The sequence below is a fragment of the Carassius carassius genome, chromosome 43, assembly GCF_963082965.1.
Source record: "Carassius carassius chromosome 43, fCarCar2.1, whole genome shotgun sequence".
In the NCBI taxonomy this organism is placed as follows: Eukaryota; Metazoa; Chordata; class Actinopteri; order Cypriniformes; family Cyprinidae; genus Carassius; species Carassius carassius.
This window is the reverse complement of record NC_081797.1, coordinates 8,641,525-8,666,321: the sequence shown is the minus strand read 5'-3', so window position 1 is coordinate 8,666,321 and position 24,797 is coordinate 8,641,525. Positions and strand designations below refer to the sequence as shown.

The 24,797-nt window shown below is 37.2% G+C and overlaps 1 protein-coding gene across 1 annotated transcript; it reads right to left on the bottom strand.

Moving 5' to 3' along the window:
- Positions 1-78: 78 nt before the first annotated feature.
- LOC132125305 (SNF-related serine/threonine-protein kinase-like) lies at positions 79-22,455 on the bottom strand. Its single transcript, XM_059536677.1, has 6 exons — positions 22,212-22,455; positions 16,285-16,962; positions 6,419-6,560; positions 3,807-4,019; positions 3,580-3,696; positions 79-3,435 (listed from the first exon to the last, which is right to left on the bottom strand). Exons 2-6 carry the CDS (start codon positions 16,871-16,873, stop codon positions 2,286-2,288), a joined length of 2,211 nt encoding a protein of 736 aa, XP_059392660.1. The 5' UTR covers positions 16,874-16,962; positions 22,212-22,455; the 3' UTR covers positions 79-2,285.
- Positions 22,456-24,797: the final 2,342 nt, after the last annotated feature.

Genomic DNA, 24,797 nt, shown 5'->3' with positions numbered 1-24,797 from the left:
CATACAATAAACAGCCATACATGAAGATCACTGTGGTCTAGTACTCTAATTCAAATACAAAAAATAGGACAACACAAGTGACAGTTTAATCAGTTTTAATAAATAAATATAAAAATAAATTAATCTCATTGAGACACAGTCATAGTTTAAGTAAGGGTCAATGGGACTTTAGACAAAACCAAATCCGACTTTCGCTGTAAAGCAAATAAAGATGCTTTGAAGGATGGAGACCCATGTCAAATGAGAAACATCAAAATAAGAAGAAAATAAAATGCTGATTCCGAAAATATAGTGCATGTCTGGTTTTACGTATAGATCACTTTGCCCTCTGATTGGTCCAGAAGGTTGTACTTACAAATCATCCTAGGCCAGAATGGCTGTTCCCTGATTAAACATAGAATGGGAATGAAAATTCGAATCTCAGAAGTTATGGATATGTAATTTGTCTCTATAGGCCTATATTTCTTGCTATCTCTCCCTAAAGCACCTCTTACATGATCTATTCTTGTGCATTTGGTCAAGCTTATCTGTGGTGCAAGATTTCAAACAAAAATAAGTGTATTTGACATTTGGACTTTCACTTGCTACAGTATGTGACAAAAAAAATGTATTCACCGGTGAAGAGTGCACTACGTATAGCACAGAAAATTAGGAACATGTGAAGTGACTAAATAGCTTTGACGTCCTTTAGAGTACCAAAGTAACAGTAACCACAGTCACATTTGCAATCTAAATGAGTATGTGATGTGCTTAGGCTGTTTAGGAGGTAAAACAACAGTAACTGCTAGCTTCACTCATGCCATTGCAACATACGAAGGCTGGATTTTGTCAATGTACATTTTAAAGTCAGCTACGCTATTTAGCATTACGTTAGCATACAGCTCTTCAAATGTATTTACAACTATGACACAAGTAGCTATATGACCTTTTTGTCAGTCACCAAACTAGTGTCATCAAGCTGCTACGTTCACTGAATAAGATTTAAAATGGAAGGGATGAAATGTTTGGTATGTATACGGTGCAAGGGTCAAAATACAACATCATACCATACAATAGCATAATATGTCCAAAATAATATATACACTGTATACATGACTGGATATTTCAAACAGCTTATCCCCTTACAACATATGTTAAAGATGCACCCAGAGGCAGATGATTAAAACAAAAATAGACAGAATGTTATGTAATTAATCTCCCTCACATATCTCCTTATGTAAAAAACTTTGTCGCCATCTTTCCAAAAAACCCTAGATAACTTTCTAATACTTGATATAAGCTTCATAATATTTCCAAGAATTAGCAGTTTTAAAACAAACTCTAAAAAGTAGCTCCAGGAAGACCAGTCTTCTGTTTTGTGTTATATTATTTCCATTTCACAAAAAGCCTCTCGTCATAATCTCTCAGAATAATCTCCGTTTGAGCCCTCTTTTAGTTTTTTTGAAAATATACAGATATACTTCGCATCTTTCCCTGGTCAGTCCCCTGCTCATAAAATGCTAATGCTATGCTAAGCTGTTTTGATTTAGCATGCTCTCATAACCAAACTGTCACTGTTCACTATCAATGTGGCAAAGTGATCTGCTTCCTGTCCCACTGCCTAAGGGTAAAGATGGCGGCAAACATGCTAGCATGAGACAGTGGTGTGGGAAAAATCAACTATGCCACAGCATGCAACTTCTTACAAGTTCTGAGTAAAGGCCATTGCCTCACAGTTGCCTGCAAAATGTCTGTCCAACAAAAACCAAAAATGTGTCAGGACTACTAAACTGACTGGACAGATAGTTCTTAAATCTAAACCTACCATTGTGATTGTTCATTATCTGTTCTTGTGTTGGCTTATTATGTGTTGCTCTGAAGCATGGTCTTCACCCACTCGATTAGTGATATGACTTAAGTCGGTGGAACTCTTATTGTTGTAAAGATATTACAGTGCAAAATGACAAGTTATTGAATCAAAGCTCCTACGCTAGCAAGACATACAATATTACTCATGAAAGTCTCTGAGATAGCACAGAATATAGTGAGCAGTGTCAGTAGATACAGGTGTTCGTATACACAGCATTGCCAAGAGGTTAACTGTTTACAGGAAAGCAGCAAGGAATGCTGGGTTGGGAAAGAAAATTAAGATATACAATAAGTAGATTGTGTGGAAAAGCACCTCTGAGGTTACAGTATGAGGTGAGAAAACACTTTTTCTTTAATTGTCTGAACAACTCCAGAGTTATAGAGGTTGGAGGGTTTCGGTTCATATCAGTTTGCTCCTTGATCTCGGGATACAATCTCTACAACACATGGCAGCAGTTGTACTGTGCAAATGGGAGGAACTTCTCTTTAGAACTGGGCTGGATGTTAAAGGACAAGGCTTTTTCACAGAGCGGGAACTGCAGCAGACGTTCTCGCAAGTTTACGTTCTTGACCTTGTTGGGCTCGGCCCGGAGAGAAGGGTCATTATTTGTGTCCCTGGTTCCCTGCAGGTCTTTTTGTGGTTTAGGCTGTACTTCCTCAGGTTTCTCGACCTCAGCCGCAGTCTTACGCATCTCCACCCCATCGGGACCCAGGTCCACACAGTGGTTCCTTGGCAGGGATCTTGGGGAACCGCAAGGGGTTGACACCACCCCAACTTCAAGCAGTCGAGATTTGGCTAAGGTGTTATTGTTGTTTTCTAGCATGTCCTTTGAAGGTTCACGATGTCCCCAGCAGCACTGAACAACATCTAGTCTGGGAGGTGGTGGAGGTTCATCTATATTTGGACCTTGAATTTGTTCTCCTTCTTGCTCATCTAAAGACAAGCTACCTGGTTGCTCTGTGTGGTTTAACTCTTCCAAATGGGCTTCAGTGTTTGGGGGCATCCGTCCTTGTTGTTCTATGGTGCCAGAAGTGACGTGAGACACTGAATCCAAAGGCTTCTTCTGCTCCGTGATTTCTGACCCTTCCTCAAGTTCCCCCTCCTCAGTCAGAGTTTCACAGTTTCCCCTCACTTTACAAGACGGCCTCCCTGTTCTCCTCTGAGTCTCTGATTGCAAAGATATTCTAGAAGGTTTCAACAAGAGATCCGTTGAAGGAAGAGGATCCAGTTTACCTGGTGCCACCTCAATTTTTATCTCAACCCTGTTCTGATCGTTTTCATCATCCTCATCCTCTTCTTCCTCGTAGATCTGCTGTAAGGCTCCAAGGCTCTTGACAGTAGGTTGGTCTGGAGGTAGAGGGCGCAGACTGAAGCTCAAGCAGGGAGACATGCTGCAAAAGTCATTGAAGGAGTTGTCATGACGGTTGGGTTTGGGAGCCAGCAAATCCCCAGATTCACTCACACCACGTCGGACATAGCCGGAAGACAGAGAACCGAGAGGCGCTAAGGGACCTAGAGGTGTTCCTCTTTGTGTATCAGTCTGGGGAACTTGGCTCACCAAGTCCAATGGTTCTGACATGGGTCTCCTGTAACGGAGCCAACAACAGTACTCAGTATTAGGAACCTATTTACCAAGGGTTATGTGCTCAAATTATCTCTACCACCTAAGAGGATAAAACAATTTAAGATTCAGAATGATCTATGATGTGTTTAAGAATACTGGGACTTACTGTGTATGTTTTTGTTCAGGAAAGAGACTTGACTGCTCTTGCTTTTCTCGAAGGAGTCGTTCTCCCAGCAAGTAGTACGTGGCTGTGATGTGGTTATATCTGTCAGCCTCCAGTGCTCTATCACAAAATATGCATTTGTATTAACAACATACATAATGCAACTCTGAAGAGGCCAGGCTATTCTGAGACCAAAATAAAATATACAAGAAGAATAAAGAGATACCCACTCCTGAATGGCATCTCGGTCAGCAATGTTGCCACTGGTCATGGCCTGCAGTATGAGCTCGTGCTCCTCGGGCAACAAACTGTGGTGGGAGGTGAGCGGGGCGGCTGTGTACCCGACAGGCGAAGGGTCAACACCCTGCAACCAAGAGTGGCCCTCTATCTCTGTCAGAGATGCTCGTTTAGCCGGATCCCTCTGCAGCATACGGGAAATCAAACTGATAGGAAAAAGGGAAAATGAGAGGAAGAGAATGATGAGAGATTGTTATTCGTTTTTTTACCAGAGGAGAACGAGATGACCTTCCGTCGGGGGAAAAAAAAAGAAATAAGAAATATCCCATCTTCTCAAACAGGCTTGATTTTGTCACCCTTCATCACTCTTGCCTCCATCTCACTTCATTTCGTTCTCACTCTAGTTACAATTGTCATACTTTCCTTTTCAAGCAATCTTAATAAATATTCTCTGCCTAGCTGACAGGCGATGATTGCACAGGCGCATCTTGCCATCAGAGGAGACGGAATGAAAAGGAAGTGCTTATCTTTCTGCTGATTAATAGTCATGAGCACCTGCAGAGAATTGGTGCTTCATTGAGCGAACGGAAAGAATACGGAATTGGTTGGAACTCTTGCGATGCAAGCTTGTGTGTGTATGTGTGAATGTACTGCACCCAGCTTGTTTATTCAAGGCATTTGAGTGTTTTATTTCACTGCGGTACTGGCACACATTTCTGAATGGTGTATCGCGCACTGATGACCAGCAGGGGGAGATGTTTTCCCTTTCGAAGTGTGTTTTTAAGGTCTCTCTCTGAGTATTTCTGTTTATAATCCCACATGCTCCATTGGCCTTGAGTCTCTTGGGTGTGTTTAACCTCAAGACCTTAAATAGCCATGGGGAAAAAAGGTGAACAGCAAGATGAAAGTCTGCCTGAAGAATCAAGTGTTCTCCTCTAAGAAAACCCTTCCCATTAAAGGAAGCTCTTGATTGTGGTGGAGATCATGTGACCCAGTCATTATGCTTGGCTGTGCAGCCAAGCCCAGATGTCTAACACACACTCGTACAGACACTCTTGCACAATTGACTGATTCAGACCTAAACTCAAGCCTGAGAGCTGTTGCTTTGGGAATGTTCTGACTACAAACAGTTTGGAATAAACCCACTTAAAAATAACTTCACTCTGACAAAAAGCAGCCTTGTGTAAAAATCTGGTCACTATAGAGCAGCGGTGAACACACTTAAAAGCAGTCCTGTGCGCCAAAAACAGTGTGGTGGACATATTGTGGTTTTTAATGGCAAAATCTATAGTCTTATCATAAGTCTCATTATCCGAGGACAAAAGTACTCTATATGAGGGGTCATAATTAGTCAAAAATGAGTCATGCAATTATGTATTGTATGTATTGATTTAAATTCAAATCCAAATACCAAATCATGCCCAAGCCCTCTTAAGATCATAACAACATTATGATTCAAATAATATACTAAAGCTCAGTTAAGAAGTCAAGCATCTAATCAACCTGTAAAATCTAGTTAAAGCCCTTATGAAAAAAAGAAATAAATAAACGAGGGAGTTGCCATGACCCGTTACTTTCATTATCCGTCAACTTGGCCCAAAGATGGAAATTCTGTTTCTGTCATAACTTGCTCCTAAATCTAACCTCCAAGAACATTTGCTCATCCAAACAGAAGCCTTAAATTGCTTGCTTAAGCATCATTTAGAGAACCATAACCTGTGATTGGCTGATACAAGCGGGTGTAAACAGATAAAGTACAGTATGCTCACATGGGCTCCGGTCTACATGTAGGTATTAAGTTTAGCATGAACATGATACAAACTGGAGTGCGAGGGAGTGGTGTTTGAAAGCTAGTTCTCAGAAGAATAAAAAAAAACACAAACACAACACCATTCCAATGGCACACGGCTGTGAAGGACATCTTAAAAACTAGTCTATTTATTCAAGCATGTTTTTGTGGGCATGTATCAGATCAGGTCTTTGTGGAAAGGTTTTTACCAAGGTCATGTCCTTGGTAATACTGGTTTCCAGAAATAGTGAACTCAACAACACCAGCATGGAAAGAAAAGACCATTGATACATGACATCTGCTGACCCTAAAGAAAACACTCAGCAGGTTTAATAAAACTTGTCACATAATGCCCAACTACTATCATGCCGAAGAGAAGACTGTTTAGATATCAACACAAAAACATCTATTTCTGTCGTGTTTCCCAGTGAACGAATTTAAACAAGTTTCATTTATGTCAGAAGCAAAATGGCTTAAGATAACATTGTTGTAACTTGTTTCCAAATAATAAGTCTTAAATTAAATTTATACCCCAAATGTTTTTTCTTGTTTTATGCATAAATGTAATTAGGTTCATGCTTTAAAGAAGAAAATAACAAATGCCAGTGGAGTAAGAAAAATGAACTAATAAAACAAAATATGTTGTCAGTAAACAAGTCTTATATTTAATGTTATTTTGCCTAAAGTAAAAACTACATCATAATGAAAAAGCAGTGTATAAATACACAATGACCTCCGGCGTTCTGGATTAAATCTGAGAAATCTGTTTTCAAGCTGTGTGTTTGAAGAAAATCAAACCTCAGATGACATACGTACTCTTTGCATTCTGGAGAGACGTGGCTTGGCACATTGTAGCGACAGTCCATGATCATGATGAGGGTCTCGCTGTCATTGGCCTCTTGAAAGGGTGGGTGTCCACAGACGAGCATGTAGAGGATCACACCCAGTGACCAGATATCTGGAAGACACACGATAACAGACTTGAACTAAAATAGTTCTTATTTATTTGAAACATTTATTTGTTTTAAATGCAGTGCAGGATCCAAATTGTAATTTAAATGAGAAAGTTGACTTATATATAATATAATATAATATAATACAACATAACTTTATGACTAAGTATGTTTTTATATTTAAATATCTATTTTGATTTATATTAATATAAATGCTATATCACTTTGATTTCAAGATGCAATAACCGAATCAAATTGTTGTCAGAGTAAATATTTATACCCCTAGCGAGAAGTGTAACAGGAATTGTACAGAAAAGAGGAAGGGTTTTTATCCAACACGGTTCTCATGACATATTCAAATGATTAAAACGAATTAATACACGAAGAGAGGTTAAGTGAAACTAAAATGTGAATAAAACCAGCCTTAAAGGGGTCATATGATGCGATTTCAAGTTTTCCTTTCTCTTTGGATTATGCATAGATAAGATCCCAGAAGTTGCAAAGACAAAAGAGATATTCTTTATCAAAGTTAAGACTCTGCCACGCCCCCTAAAACAGCTCGTTCAAACACACCCCCACATGTCTGCGTCACTATGTGGAAATATTTGCATAATGCCGCCCAAATGTTCACGCAATGAAAGAAGGCGTGGTTTCAGTAACACAGTTATAGTGTTGAAGCAGTCATGTCAGGGAGATACTGTGTGTATCTAGACGAAAGCAAAAGCACTTTATCTGGCCTTCAGAAAGAACATGCATTTAGGAATCTTTAAGATTACTTGCAACAGAACACCAACTCATTTTATGGACGAACGTTTCGTGAACCTAGGAGAGGAGGTCATTCTGACTTTGCTACGACAATCTGGCGCCTCTGAATCAGCTACTGTAAGTATGTGTTTATTAGATTTATTAGTTTAAGTATTTGCTATTGAATGTTCAAATGCAAAGTTTTGTGTGCGTCTGTGTGTGAGATAGAGAAGGAAACACAGTGGAGTCAGCAGTTTTAACCGTCCGTGGCTTGTGTACTGCAAACACATACCAGCTTCATCACTGTGTCTGTCACACGCCACTCTGTTCCTCTTTCGGCTTGAACTGATGGTAAAATTAAGGACATTATTAACGATCTTTACATTTATTTTGAAAGATGAAGCTTGCGATAATGGAAAGGGGCGTTACATTTCCGACGAGTGCTTGCGGTGTCCAATCACAATGCACAGGGTCAGTTGACCAATCAGAACAGACTGTGCTTGTCAGAAGGAGGGACTTTGTAGAAAACGACAAGTTTCAGAGAAGTGGGGCATAGAGGACCTACAATAATGCACAGTATTTAAAATATAATGTGTTTTCTGAACATAAAAGCATGTCAACATTTTCTGTTACACCAAATAGACAAAATAATGATCTTTAAAAAAGCATCATATGATCCCTTTAACCTCTTCTACAGAGTCAGTGTATGTCCTCAGACAATAATTAACTCATTTAACCAATCATTAATCACCATTCTAGACCCTGTAGATGAGTTTCTGACCAAAAATGACTCTGAATTTGTTTCCCCATCCAACTCTGTCTCAACCAAGGATCCCAGGAAGTCTAACAGAACATCATGAACCAAGAACAGAGTGAACAGGACATGAAAAAGAGAAAAGTAAGAGGGTACTTTTCCACGGTGGTGTTCCAAGAAAACAAACTTCCTCTTCTACTTTTTTTTTTTACTTGTGTGATATGTATAGAGCGTGTCAAAAAAAAAAAAAAAAAACTTCCACATATGGGTGAGAGGTCTAAGCTTTTCACTTTTAAGTCAGATGATTTTAAATTAATAGGATCAGTTTAGATTTCCTCGGATAGATCACTTATTTCATATTCATAACATTTCATTTAACCTTCGATTTTCAAAAGGAAAGAGTACTGAGAATGTGCTCATTTATAGTTTGGTCAAGTGCGCTGGCCTGACCAGCAGTTAAATACAGCTGAGATATTCTTGGAGTTTCATTTTGGTGAATAAAGAAATTCAGAAAAGGCCAGAGGATGAATGCAAACATTAGATCCTCTGATATTAGTTTATTTAGTTTGAGTTATTTTAGTGATTAAAAAATGTTAAAAACCTTTTCACTTAGTTTATTTCAGGTGTTTTTATTCAACAAACAATTTATTTTGGGGTAATCATTTAATTGTAATTAATAATAATAACCCTGCCTTGGATAACTTATGAACCACATTGATTACTTCGTCATCATCATCATAATTACTAATAAAACTAAATACTATTACACTATTAATGTGTTACATTTATTATTATTATCATTAATCATCATTAATAATAACACACTGTATTTAAAGTAAACTCTAAAGTAAACTTTATTTTAGATTTATCGCCAGCAGGACAAAACTAAAATGTTTCGGCTCAAGGCCTTCTTCAGTACGTTGAATAATTCAGTTCCTCCATCCACTTTTTAAATCATGAATTATATTGACGTCATCATTCACTAGGCAATGTGAAGTCTCTAGAAACACACATGTACATTGCATTCCATTCAAATGCTCAACAATTTCCATTTGTCGAAATGTTCACACCTATCACTACTTTACATAAGATGTGATTACACCCATGGCTATAACATGATTCATAGAGGATCCAGTATTTCTAACAGTTTCCCAGTTAAAAAATATTAAGTGTATATTCATATTTTAAATATGAATAAATAAAATATAACGTGGTGCAAACGGCTTTGTGGACTTCTTGAACTTTCCCATTTAAACAACAGCTTCAAATCTGACATGCTGTTCTCAGTGTGTGATCTATTCTGTGAGAAAGAGCATCTACTGTGTGAATCAGAGCAAAGGATCAGTGAGTGTGAGAGAGACAGCATTGTCCAAGCAGTGTCTTTAACTGCTCTAACAATAAGCCCTCTCTTCTGCTCTCTGTACTGTGTGTTCCTCCACAGATACAGACAGACACGAGCGTTACATGTCTCATACTCTTATTTAACATCTATTGAAAGGCATGCATTTTATCTTTTTAAGCACACTCAAATGCTTACATAATACATGTCTGGTTAGACATGACACCAAAGTGCAATAGGTTTAAACTGCATAAAAATCGTGATATCCTTGTTTAAATAAGTGCATTAATATTATATCTTTTAGTACTCAAACGATTTTCTTAAACTATCTTTAGCATTTATCCACACAAATATAACATGATATTGTTTCTTGTAAGAAAACCTGCCTTGACAAATAATGTTATGACTGGAGGTGAAAGAATTGAGTAATTATTATATCTTGTTCCATCTTGTTAAAATAAAATAAGTCCCAGCAAGATAACTCTGTGTGTCCAGAGTTTGAAGAGCTGCCCACCTCTCGTTGTGCGAGTGCCATGTGACTACAGTTTACACAAAAACTGGTTTTTTTTAAGTACTGTATTTTTTTATCTATAGAATCTTGAATTTTGAAACTTTGATTTGTTGCTCAAGAAAGATTTCTTAATATTATCAATGTGGAAAACAATTTAAAAAGCATTTATTTGAAACAGAAATCTTTTGTAACATTACAAATGACTAATGCATATTAAGTATGTATTAAAGGGGTGGTTCGGGATTTTTGACATCGGACCTCATTTTTAGGTCAGCCTGGTTGTTATTCATCAGTGGAGACATTTTTTTTTTTTAAATTATCCAGTCCTTATATTTGGATAGTTGGCCGATGCTAGGCTAGCGCGAGTCAATGGCTATGTTAGCCAGCCATTAAAAACCGTTTTACCCACTCCACAGTGCACCAAACGCAAATCAATTATAACACTAGACTATCGATGCAAATGTCCGTTGACAGAATAATGTTAGAAATCAAACTTACCTTTCATCTCAATGATCCTAAAGGAACTAGTTTATCAGCCGCTGCGGAATTTTACTTTGCTCTGCTTATGTGATGTTAGCGATAATCAGTGTGCCAGCGGCAGGTAAATACACTTGCGTCATGTGTGGACCGGCTCACTCGGTTGCCTAGGTAATCAATATCACTCCGCTGCTGCTGTCGACAAGGCTTATGATTACAGGGAACAAATTATAACTAATGCAATGTGATGAAAGGTAAGTTTGATTTCTAACATTATTCTATCAACGGACATTTGCATCGATAGTCTAGTGTTATAATTGATTTGCGTTTGGTGCACTGTGGAGCGGGTAAAACGGTTTTTAATGGCTGGCTAACATATACCCATTGACTCGCGCTAGCCTAGCATCGGCTATCTATCCAAATATAAAGACTGGATAATTAAAAAAAAAAAAAAATGTCTCCACTAATGAATAACAACCAGGCTGACTTAAAAATGAGGTCTGATGTCAATAATCCCGAACCACCCCTTTAATGTATGTGTTAGCAATTAAGTGTGTGTGTGTTTGTGTTATGTCACTGAGTAAGTCTCTCCCAGCTTATCTATCTCAGAACATCTCTGATCAGCAGTGTCGACTACCTGAATCCTGATGATGCTGAGCTGCTTCAAACAAGCACACACACACACACACACACACACACACACACACACACACACACACACACACACACACACACAGACAGACAGACAGACACATACGTCGGGATGACTTCATTGACTTCTATTGTTTACATTAGAAGTATTCTTACAAAGAGCGAGATATTTTCTAGCTATAAACCTAACTGTCACATATATTTTCTGAATGTAATTTTTTTTTTACATATTTAACATTTTTATTTAAAAAAATTGGTCCCTACAAAACCTGTATGCATTCAAATATTGTGTTTTGAATAGAGTGGCAATTGCAGCTTAGATATTTGTGTATGAGCTGGCACTCATGACTTAACTCTTGTGAGTGGATTAGAGCCGAGCAGCTGATTAGTGACTATGAATAAAACCTCTCATTGAGCTAATGAATATTCAGCCGTCCACACACACACTGACTCAGGATCATGCATAAACACAAACACACACAAAAAAAAGAATAGAAGAAATATTTGCACACACACATTTAGTGTAAACGGGACCCTTCTCTGTTCAGTCGTTCAAACATTAGATATCAGAGAGGAGTTCTACTGTTTACCAGCTCTGTCTCTCTCTATCTCTCTCTCTCTCCTGCTACTGAGGTTAATGGCATCAGCTTGACCTAGAACTGCTAGACAAGAAGGCTTTCCACATGAAGTTTCAGATGCCAGCCTGTGCCCAGAAAACTTCAGGAGCTGATTAAACCACTAGGCAGCGGGCCACAGTGTCAGACGACGGGCATTGCCATGCCTTCACAAGCAATGCTGAAATAAACAGACTAGCACATGAAATGTAAAAACATAACAGCTCGGGATGTTTTTGATTAAATCTGTATTTTTGGTGCTAGCCAAATATCATTAGGCACTTCCAAGTTATATATATATATATATATATATATATATATATATATATAAAAAATCACAAATTACACATTTACAATAATGTTAGTACATTGTCTGCTAATTTGCATTTTATAATAGAAAAATAAAAGTATCAAAAGGAACGATAAAACACTTCTCATATCTGTTGTCGTTGATGACAAAGACCTAGACCTATTATTATTAATAATTTATTATTTTAATATTCTGTTTCGCTTATTATTATTTATAAAAAATACTGTTTATATTTCACTTTTTAATTATTATTTTTTAAAGAACAAAGAATAATATTAATTATGATATGTTTTAATAAAAATAGTGTTTATTCTACATTGCAGTGTAAAATTATTTATGGCTTTCTCATGAATTTCTTCATTTTCAAACATTAAACCATCAAGCTTTCATTTTGCCTGGAAAACCACAGGGAGACTGCTCTTTTGTTGACAACATCAGAATTTCTGATTTGTTTAAAGTTTAAGAAGATGGTCAGCACATGTTGTGCTCTCAAATGCACAAGGGATCTAAACTCAGAGCAGATGCACAGATAAAGTTCATGTGAAGCAGCATTCACTGTGAACCGAGAGACTAAAAACGGCAGAACAAGAGCTTCATAATATTTATTTATATTATACATTATGCTATAGCTTAGTGCATTGATTTATTCTGAAAAATTGTGTAGCCCTACAAATGATATGCATCCAATTCTACAGTATTTTACCCGAGAAGCTAGCTAAATTAGCCAGATGCTAACATGGGCAAGTAGTGCGACATGCTCTCATCTTCAAAAACCATGAATTATACAGAGTGAGGATCCAATGAGAGTGAAATGAGCTTGCTTCACCAGAATGACTCAATGTATTCAGGCTAATATGTTAACTGCTAAGCTACAGCTATAGGAAAGCTTCTCCATTGCGTTTGTATGCATGTTTACTGTTCCTTTTGATTGACCCAGTAAGTTAAACATATGTAATGCATGACTACTCAGCCCTTATCTGCTCTAGTTCTAGGCTACCGTGGGTAGATTTCGCTTGGAGATAGGTGAGACAAGCCCTCAGGTTCACACGCTTCTAGTGTGTGAGTATAGCCTCCTTTGCACGCTTTGCTGGGTCTCAACGGAGACTGACCCACTTTGTGCAGATCTAATCCTGGCACATGCAGCCTCTCTGAGAATTAATGTCCCATCCTCACATGATGCTCTGGCAGAAAATATCATACAAATATGATATTAATAATGTCAGAGCAGAGGAGCGGAAGGGCACACATGGCCGCTCTGAACACATCTGTGCTCTAGAAATCCCTAATGAACTGGAACAAGAGAGAGACAGCAAGAGAGACAGATGGGTTTAGTGTCAGCACTGTAAGTCTTCATCCTCCTGTCTGTGTCACAATGTTAAGCTCAAGTGTCCTCTAAAGTCTGTCTGTCTTTCTTGCTCTCCACCTCTCCTTCTCTGTATCTGTCAAACATGAGTCTCCAGCTTCATTGTTTGTCATGAGCGTTGTGTTTTTAATAATAGTTAGCAAAACACATCCCTAGATCCCTACGTTCTGTTCTATTCTGTTGCACTCCAACTATTTCATAGTTGAATATTTTTAAGTATTTGAGTTGTATGAATGTTCCCATAAGAAACACACCAGATCAGGGTCAGGGAAACCCAAAATTGGCCTAATTATTTCCTAATTTATTTCAAGTTTCGGGCAACTTAACAGCTAGTCACTTATGAAAATATTATGAATCTCTAATTTAAATCTATAAATCATTAAATCTTCAGAATCTTAAATCTATGAATCTTTTAAACTATACATCTCTAGAATCTGATTCTTTGAATCAGTTTTGAATCTTTAAATCTTTAGCACCTTTAGAATCTATGAATATTCACAAATTTGAATCTAAGAATGTATAAGTTGTTTATACATTTTTTTTGAATTAAAAGTTTTTTAGTTTTTTATAAATTTTTTTGAATTTGTGAATCTTGCAACTTATGAATTTTTAGAATCTCTAGATAAGAATCTTCAGATATTTAGAATATGTGATTTTAAGGTTTAATCCATGAATCTATTAATCAATCTACTGTATTTCAGCCCTTGTATTTTTAAAACCTAAATCTTTGAAATTATGAATCTTTAGAATTAAAACTATGAAGGATGATGAATCAGTGGAATCTTCAGAATTATTAAAATGATTAGAATCTTCAGAATCTGTGAATCTATAAATATTTGAAATGGAATTTAGTAATCTTCAAATTGTTTAGAATCTTGGAATTCTAAAGATTGTTTGGAATGTTTGGAATCTTGGAATCTTCCGAACCTTAGAGTCTTTAGAATCATTTGAATCTTAGAATCTCAGAGCAGTGAAATGAAACACTAAATACTGCAGTTTAAAGTCTGTGCTTAGCTCACATCTGTGCTCTAGAAAGCTCTACTGAACTGGAAAAAGACAATAACAAGAAAGAGAAAGAGAGACAGAACAATTTGTTGTCAGTCCTGTTACTCTTCATCCTCCTGCCTGAGTCAATGTTAAGCTCAAGTGTCCTCTAAAGTCTGTCTCTCTGCTTGCCCCAGTCTCTCTCTCTCGCGCTCTCTCTCTCTAAATCTGTTTTCTTCTCATTTCTACCGCTCTCTTTTGCTGTACATTGAGTCTCTGGAGCTTAATAAGGTGACTGGGTCTGTACAATGGAATGGATGATGGATAGAAGGAACGTGAGTTCACAGCTAGCCACATTCATCCTACAAACAATTTTCAAAAAGAAAGTCCCAAACCAAAGCTCTGCCTGACACAACAGAAAAATTTACAGCGGGCAGCAAAACCATTCTATACATCACTGTTTCTGATAACATGGATTTTAATGGTCTTAATGTCAATGGTGTTTGGAATCCATATCACTACCCTTTATTTTCTGGATATTCAATGAGAATTTGCTGCAGGGATTCTGAATGATGTCAACTGAGTCATGTGTAGGTCTGACCTGACACAAATCTCCTAGATTGACCCTGCTAGAGCACAGATGTGCTGTTCATTCAGTAGAAGATTTTCACTCGGCAAACGGCAGCGCTTAAACCAATAAGAGACACATGAGGAGAGGAAAGAGGAGGATCAACTGGAGAAGAGAGAGGTGTCCCGGTGTTCTTGTGACACAGACACAGAGTTTGATGTGCAGGCCCGCGCGCCTCTGCAGTTTAATCCCTTGTCAAATTAGTTGGACTGCGCTGCATGTAAATTAAGTGTCCAAAAGGACAGAATATAGCCCTTTACTGAAGACTGCTTGACTGAATAAAAGGACACTTTGGAAACATGTAAATAGAAAATAATTTTTTTATCTTTGAATTTCTAAAATCTATACATTTTTGAAATTATGAATTTTTAGAATCTATGAATCTTTAGAATCTCTTTTAAATCAATGAATCTTTAGGATTAAAAAAAAATGATTAGAATCTTAAATCCATCAATCTTTCAATGTTTAAAATCTTAAAATCTATCCATCTTCAAAACTATGAATCTTTGAAACTCTTTTGAATCTATGAATCTTTAAAATCATTAGAATCTTTAAGGGGTAGTTCACCAAAAATTTAAAATTACCCCATGATTTACTCACCCTCAAGTCATCTACATGTAGTTGTATATGACTTTCTTTTTTCTGATGAATACATCAGAGTTATATTTAAAATGTCATGGCTCTTCCGCTTTACGATGGCAGTGAATGGTGCTCAAGATTTTGAAACCCAAAAAGTGCAAACATCCATCATAAAAAATGCTCCAGTGGGTTAATAAATGCATTCTGAAGCAAGAAAAATACCCTATTTAATACTCTATAGACTGTAATCTCTAGCTTCCACTAACTGTAATATGTGTGTTCATGAGAGAGTGGTATTCCAGCCTTTGACGTAGGCATAGTCGTGTGGAGTCATTTTTATGATGGATGGATGCTCTTTATTTTGTTTCAAAATTTTGACCACCATCCATTGCCATTATTAAGCTGGCAAAAGCTAGGACATTTTTTAAATTTAATTCTGATTGTATTTGTGTGACAGAAGAAAGTCATATACACTTAGGATGGGTTGTAGGGGAGTAAATCATTGGGTAATTTTCATTATTGGATCTACTATCCCTTTAAATATATGAACGCTCGAGACTATGAATCTTTCATTCTTTGAAATCTTGAAATCTACAAATCTTTGAAACTACGAATCTTCAGATTGGCTCAGATGTGATTATTAGTGATTTTAAATGCATTTTGATTGACTGGCTGAATGAAACAACACATTTGGAAACAGACAGAAGAAGAAAAAACTGTGATAGAAGAATCTGTAGGAGGTGCAATGTCCAAAAAAGACAGTTTTGTCACTTACCTACTGCTGGAGCGTCATACTCTTCGCCTAGCAGTATTTCTGGGGCGGAGTATGCTAGTGAACCACAGCTGGTCATCAACATGGTCCCGGGCTGAAAGTGGTTACTGAAGCCGAAATCTGTCAGCTTCACTGTCCCCTGCTGCCTGAAGAACACCACATTCTCCGGCTTCAGATCCCTGTGGACAACGTGCAGACGATGGCAGTAGGCTATCGCTCGAACAATCTGCGCAAAGTGCACTTTCGCCATGTCTTCGGCCACCCCGCCTTCGTGACGCAGGATGTAATCGTACATGTCACCTCCGTCGCCCAACTCTAGAATGAGATACAGCTTGGTCTGTGTATCGATAACCTCATACAGTCGCACTACGTTGGGGTGCTGGACGAGTTTCATGCAGCGGACTTCTTGAAGCAAGTGACCGGTTGCTAAGTCGTCAAGTTTTGTCTTGTCGATGACTTTGACTGCTACCAATTGGCCTGTGAACACATGACGGGCTAGTTTGACCACAGCAAAATGGCCTTTGCCCAGTGTGCGGTCTAGGTCATAAAGGCCGGCAATCTTGCCCTCATAACCGCTTTTGGTGGCAGCCATTTTGGATCAAGCAGTGGAGGTTCAGTTGAAGGACTGGATTCTCTTACCAGAGGGAGCTAAAGGAAACTGGAGCTCTACTGATACATCACCTGTGGAAAAACAAAAAAAGAAAGACAGTGAAGAAACAACATACTGTATATAAACAGCAGACCCTAAAAATATTAGAAATAATGACATTTTACCTCATGTACTTGGAAATGCTTGCTAAGACAAGAATACCCTAACAACCACCCAAGCAAATGCACAGGAATGTGTTAACAACCATAAAACAGCACTCTCACTTGTGTGGTACGGCTTAATAGAATGGTAAAAGGTTTCAGTATGGCAACAGGTTGGAAAACCATTTAAGCAATCTTTAAGTGGGATGTAGTGCTCTTTGTATTGAAACAAACAGAGCTACATATAAAGGCGAACTGCACTTGACTTTCACATACACAGCATTATTAAAGAGAGAAAGGCGAGTGTGTGAGCACAAGGTAAGCTGTCTAACAGGTTTATATACTGATCTTATGTGTTTGCTCAAGAAAAGACGAGTACTATTAGTAGTTACCTGTAAGAATGCCAGACACTGATCTTAAAATCTTTCGACCCCCCCACAATTGTCTCCGAAACAAATGACTATTATGGCCACACAGTGCTTATTTCATAGACAACAGTTACTTAGAAACAGCAGTTACTATTACTAAGAACTCCAAACAAACCCACCCTGTTACTTAACATAGAACTCCCCTATTATAATGACTTATAGGGAGGGACAATAACTGTATGGCCAAGCACGAATATGGCTGTCTACTACAAATTAAGCCAAACCTAGAGGTGATGTCATAATGCATGCTACGACAAAACCCATTCAATGCTGAAACTGCATGACATTCATTTTGACGTTACCTATTGCATTAGGCAAATCTTTTGTAATTTCATTGTATCATACTGATAAACATTTGTGATGAAGAAAATGTGTATTTAAACTGCTGATATAAATGCAAATGTAAGAATTTAAGGGACTGTAAACATCAAAAATTAAAATCCAAGCAAACAAAACAGAAAAAAACACCCCCCCCCCCCCAAAAGAGACACCATAACACAAAAAGCACATAAAATTTAAAAATAAAATAAAATAAACTAATACCCCCCCCCCCAACCCAGAAAGAAAGACAATATATAAAAATATACAAAAATATATAATAAACAACCCCCCCCCCCCCAAGAAAAAAAAGGGGAGGGGGGGGTGCACTAAAAGAACACACAAAACAGCACAAAATTTAATTATATTAAATAATCTCTCATTGAGATGATTGAGGGAACACAAAAAAAAACTTACAGATAAATATGCTCTGATGGATTGGACACAAAGAGAAGAGAGGAAAATGAGGTGAGTGAGAGGAGACGAGTGCATTTTAGGACCTAGCGTCAGAGGAGTCAGGTGACAGATGCATAGCACAAATGGTGTAGATCAATACCTGTAATACGATATCATTATTAGGCGTTGTGAGCGATGTGTGTGTGTGTGTGGTTTGATGAAAGGATCTGAATAGTTAATGACCAATAACAGAGGTTGAACAGAGCACTGCTGCGATGATGCCCATGTTATTGTTATTATTATTTCATTAAAACCAAAACTAATAAAAAAAATGGTCTTATATATATACATATATATATATATATATATATATATATATATATATACTATATATATATATATATAGTACATAAATAATATTGTAATAACAATGATGCATGCTCACACTAAAGCACACACATGAAAATGAAGTGAGCTTTTCTTGTCTGTTGAAGCCAAAGCTTTTTAAAGCAACAGCTCACTCAAAAAAGAAAACCTTCATTGTATGGAAAAGAGCATTGTGAACATTCTTCATAGCATTTTCTTTTGCATTCCCCGAAAGAATGAAAAGGAGGTTTGTAATTCCATGAGGGTTAAATGACTGAATTTTCATTCAGTCTGTGTCTAAGTTTGTGTCGAATACAGAGCTTCCTGCTTCTGACACACTGCTGAGCAAAACTTTGATGTTTCGTTGCCTTTTGTGAGATGTATTTATTTAGTGGTTGAGATCAAAAGAAAAACAGAGCTAGATGACAAATGAAAGAGCAAAAACAGAGTAGAAGAATGTAACAAAGACCGGTTGGCCTCCATATTGAGGAAGGATAGGGCTGTCCACCCTTTCCATGTTCAGCTCTATCATTTACAAAGCCTGACAGTATTTCCTAAAGGGAGCAGGGAGCACACTTGGTGCTTCCTTCTGATAGCGTTCAGGCAGTCACCCAGCATCCGTAGTTTAGAACGACTCTCACAGTTACACAAGACACATACAAGCTAACATACACAGACATGGCATTTCCTCGCCTTCCTGCTAGCGAGGAACTCGCATATCAAGGAGACGGGAAACCAGCAGGCTCAGCGTTTCTGCGAGAAAATGTTAGCTGCCTGAGACGCTGGGTGCGGGTGACGTCTTTTGCCACCTGCTGCACGAGCATCAAAGGCAAGAATACAGACCCAACTCATTTGTAAGCCGATACGAAACACAGAAACCCATACGCGGGGCTGTCAGGAGGCACCAGGGGAGAGATGTGAAAGGATGAGTCATCCCACTTTCCCTTTTGGAGGAGGGAGGGCTGATGGACGAGAGTGAAGAGATGTGAAAGAGATGCAGAGTTGGTGGGAATATAATGGGGTTTCCTTTAGATATGATCTCATCGCCCCATGTTCCCATTATGCAACATTCATGTTTATGAGGTCAGCGTGGTGCAGTGGGATCTTGCGTGCCTGCTGTTCAAAGTGCATTAACGTGTACACTTGCACAAACGGTAAAACATTTAAACCTCTCGTCTATTAGAAAAATTCATATACTATCACCAATATGCACTTATTTAGAGAGTGGGTCTGAAATCTACATACAAAAATTTTCTTGAACAATCTGCATACAAACAAAAAACGATTCATGAATTGTTTTCAGTTAATCATTTTTGTCTAATTTGTAATTACACATAATAAACTGTGAATTCTCTGATAGCTACAGTACGACTTGTATCACCTGACAGCCACAGATTCAGCCTATTCAGGAGTTGATAGTGTTAATTCCAAGTCTGAGAACATCACATGTTGTCTTCTCGAAATTACGGTAATTAATTACAACATAGCATGAATGCAGCATAAGTTACCAAATTTCCAGAGTGCATTGCAATTAGCTTGAAGATATACTCAAAGGCCTTTCACACAAAACACATTTTTTGTATTCCACTGGTCTGGACGGACACATTTGACCACTGAGCTTACATTTTGCGCATGAGATGGCTTTCTATGAATTAGTCACTAAAGTTAAAAGTTAATCTTAAAAAAAGTCTCACTTGTGGACAGTATTTAGAATATCGCATTTTGCCCTGCTAATGCTAATGGCAAATTCTACTGAAAAATATGGCAAGTAAAGTCTATAGTGTGCTATTTGTTGCTGATGTAGAATGTTACAAATTCGTCACTTATGAGGTTACATGGCTAACAGGATGCTAGAAGGTAGCCATCTATATAGGCAGTAGACACTGAGGTTGCATCAATTTACTACAAAGCTCATATGATGATGTTAATATATAAGATCTTTTTATTACTTGTCTTTCCCTTTCCACTTCCAAAGTTTTACATTTTAAAACTAAACCCTTAAACTTAACCAACATAAGTTGACAATCAGTTTGTCTGCTGCATTTCATGACAAAGATCACAGCCAATTGGAAGAAATTTGGTCTCTACAATTTAGTTGAAACTTGATCTAGGTGACCAGCGCTTCCCTCTTTTCATGATTTCCTCAGGCATGCCTTGTGATAGAGCTGATGGGTCTTAGGACACTACTGTGATACACACAAAGACATGTCTTCTCCTTTTTAATCTGAGACACAAAAAAATCACTATGAAACCCACAAACTTGGTAGTTTGCCAGCACTCGCAGCTCACACACGTGCACACAAAAAAACACTGCTGAGTCTAGGACTTCAAGAATTTACAATGATGTATGGAAGACCATATACAGTAGACAACAGTCTAATGGCTTTACCCAGAATCCTTTGGATCGTATTACTAAGAATTTCACCTAGTATTCCATTTAAATTCCACAAAACCTCTCAGTTCAACAAAAACAACTTGGTTCCAAGTTATCAGTTTTCATTGTCACAGGATTCGCACACTTATGGAACAATTTCTAGCTCATAAAATTTAAATAAAAATATATAATATAGCACACACATATATATATATACATATATATATATATATATATATATACACACACACACACACACACACACAATTACATATTTCTCATACAGCTCATGAATGTTAATGAAAGAAATTTGTGTGTGTATCATGAATGTATTTTTATATATTTATATATTTCATAAACTAGAAATATATTAGGCCTATGCATTATAGCTAATATTTAATAAACATATAAATGCATTTTTAATTATACATTTAAAAACTTCATGAGCTAGAAATACATAGAACAGTTTTTAGCACATATAATATATAATGCATATTTTACATACATATTAAAATTATTAAATATATACTGTATAATGAACTGTAAATACAGTATACAATTAATATGTATTGAGCTATGAAATGCTCTTTGTGAGTGAAAAATTAAAGAAATGTAATAATGACCTTAAAATTCCCATGACCTTAGTTACACTATTTTCTATTTGGATGTGTTTTATTGGCATAGCAAATCTTTGTGCATTCATATTACCAAAGCATTTGCAGTTTTGCTGCATGGAATCAACTTGTAAAACAAAAACAGACATAATTAATAATATATATATATGTATAAAAACAATTCAACCCTTTCTGGTTCTCTATTCTTATCTGGTTTTCTTTCTCATACCTGCTGTGTGCCATGCTGTCAAATGCCCCTGGATTTCTCCAGGGCTAGGACTATAGAGCGGAGGATAGGGTGACTGTGTGTGAAGGAGAGAGAGAATCGAAATGCAGGCCAGCACAATGCAATGCCTCTGACCCAATATTTGTCTGCCAGCCACATCTTCTTACTCACCTTTATCATTCAGTCTCTCTAATAGCAAAAATAACCTGCCAGCTTTATGAAATGACACATTTCAGACCACAACTACATACATAAAATAATAAAAATATCCATTATTAACCATGACACAAACAATAACATCAAACTATTACACTCTGGCATGCTTTTAATAATCCCAAATGAAACTCAATAGAATTAAACCCAGCATTTTACATCCTACATATAAATGACGACTTCAGTATTCAATTCAACAAATAGGACAGTCACACCAAACGCATTTGTATTCTATAATAACTTACCATATAAAGTGATACGCGGCGTTTCAGGCGTCTATATGTAAACAAGCATCCGTTGGAAATATTCTCAGCTTCCCTCGCGTATTTTTCTGCAGGCTACACCAAAAATTCGCTCCTTAACGTCTTCAAACGTCCGCTCACTGTTGTTTTTATCAATAAATGATGCCCGATGTCCGACCAGGACGAGGCATGTAGTGGTGCGCGCGTCGCTCCGCAGTGCTCTAGCGCTCGAGCGCTCTCTGACGTCAATGCATTCCAGCTTGAGTGAGTGAGTGAGAGAGAGTTGAGGCTGGGCCACACGATTGTTTCTGAAGTCTGAAGAACACTATTATGCAACTGGCTATAATTGGGTGAAGGGATGGACTGGAAAAACAGCACTCGAACTGACATTCCGCTCATTTATATGCGGTCTGGACCACTTTAATGTCAGAATGTATATGCAAATAGCTCACTCACGTTGCAGTGTGAACATTCTTAGAATGCCTGTAATGAACATGCAGGGTGCAGGCAAATTGCGAGAGCAGCTGAAGAATTAAATAGTTTTTTTAAGCTTACAGTAAAATATGGCTGTTGCAAGTTTGTCAAACTATAAAATGTTAAAAAAAATGCGGTTTGGTTTCCGGCTCGATGACCTTTCCCAATAACACCTCACTCCCACTTCACTACTTGTCAGTTCTGATCTTTCTTATCCTAATAAAGGCAAAAATGACAAAAACTAAATCTTTGCATCTCATAAATCAAAATGTATCAAAATAGAAAACAGCCATTTTAAATTGTAATGATGTATGATTTGTTTTTGAACAAATAAAATACAGCATTGAGCATACAAAAACATAAAAAAAACACTTATGAACGTAGGCTAGTGTAACTATACAAAACAATTAATGTGATGATTTGAATTCTGTCAGTTTCCATTTTTACATATACACATTTCTTCATATTTTCACTTAAAACAGCAAAATATTACATTATAATTACATTCTCTATAAATAAAGCATTTCATAGTTTTTACTAGTACTTAAAAATATTTATATATATTTATATTTCTGTATTTGGTAAGGTAACTTACAGTTAACCCATTAACAGGCACTTTTACCATCTTATTCGCTAAAATTAGCATTTTACAGTGCAGATTTAGGAGTTTTACAGAAAACTCATCAGGTCACTGTGCTTGCCCTCAGATGTGCACGCCAACTTTGTGATACAACAAAGGTTAAAGCTTCAATAACAGCAGCTGAATTTTTTTTTTTTTATGAGGTCAGAGTACTATATTAAAAGATTTTAAAGGGGAAATAAGAGGTTAATTTGGGAATTACTACTATTACTTGTACATCACTGCAGATGTAGAATCAGTCTCAACAGGCCATGAAGGTTAACAGTGGCAAATATACAAGCCAGCTCCAAAGACATTCTTAAGATTCCAGAATACTGGGGCAATTGATCAAGATTCCATTCACTCACTTCCTTTCTACACTAAAGCAGACTGACATCCTCAAAACACTGGAGTCAAGGAGACTGTTGTCATCAAAACACTCTGTTTGAGTCACACTTAAATGATCAGAAAATTACATACGATGAATAACACAAGCCCTTCCGTTAACTCAGTTTAACATGCATTGTTCATCTCTACATATTTGCTACGTCAAGAACAAAACCACATCCATGGGGGTTTTATTAGAAACAGGTTTGACAATGATCAAGTTGGAAGTTCTTTGCAATGAGTGTACGCTTTCATCTGTGTTAGTCAACACAGGCACAATGTAACTATGAAGAGGAGAGAAAGACAGACTCTCCCATGGGGAACAAATGACGTTCGTATATGGCGGAGGCCACATTGGTTACTATGGGAACCAATGGCGTAACTTGTCAGCTCGATCTACGCAGGTTGCAAAGCCCACCGGATCTTAATCTTGAATATGAGGGTGCAATAACATGTAAATTCAAAAGTACACTGACAAATTAATAAAGGTGAAGTGAACTGATTTAGCTCAACCTTTCAACCTTCTAGTTTGAAATATATGGATACTCTTGCACAATTTCATCAGGTGGTTATGATTGTTTATGATTGTTTATGATTGGTTTAAATTACCTGTCAAAATGCTGGATTCGAACAGTGACAACATCCCATGTGGCCTATTTTTGTTCATTTTATTGCATAAGCTAAGAAAAAATCTTCATGTTCAAAACTGAGTCTAATTTAAAAACTAATTATAGTCTTCTTAAGTCTTGGGATGTCTTTTTAATTTTGATTAGTTTATGAAATGGTGCATCAGAGTAGGCCTATTAGCTTTATATTGGAAGACAAAAGCAGAAACAGTTATTGTTTTATACCATTTTATAATAAGTAGCCTAACAAAAAAATAAAAAATAAACTGAGAAATTCTTAAGAAGTATGTATCTATATTGCTTTATGATGCTGATGTCAACTGAATTGTCAAAACAGAGGACTGTCTGTGTGATGTAGTACTGCCACCTTGTGGCTTCTCTAAAAACTTTTAAACTACATTCATTGTAAAAAATCTGTGGTTTTATATAGTACTGTTGCATGTACAGTACTTTATCATGTCTGAACACTTAATAGAAAATTCC

Excerpts from the sequence above, each read along its gene's own strand:
- LOC132125305 (XM_059536677.1), bottom strand. The coding sequence starts at position 16,873 with ATGGCTGCCACCAAAAGCGGTTATGAGGGCAAGATTGCCGGCCTTTAT. Across the intron at positions 3,697-3,806 it reads GACCGAGATGCCATTCAGGA|AGCACTGGAGGCTGACAGAT; the intron begins GTGGGTATCTCT and ends ATTTTGTGATAG. Across the intron at positions 3,436-3,579 it reads CCTGAACAAAAACATACACA|GAGACCCATGTCAGAACCAT; the intron begins GTAAGTCCCAGT and ends GCTCCGTTACAG.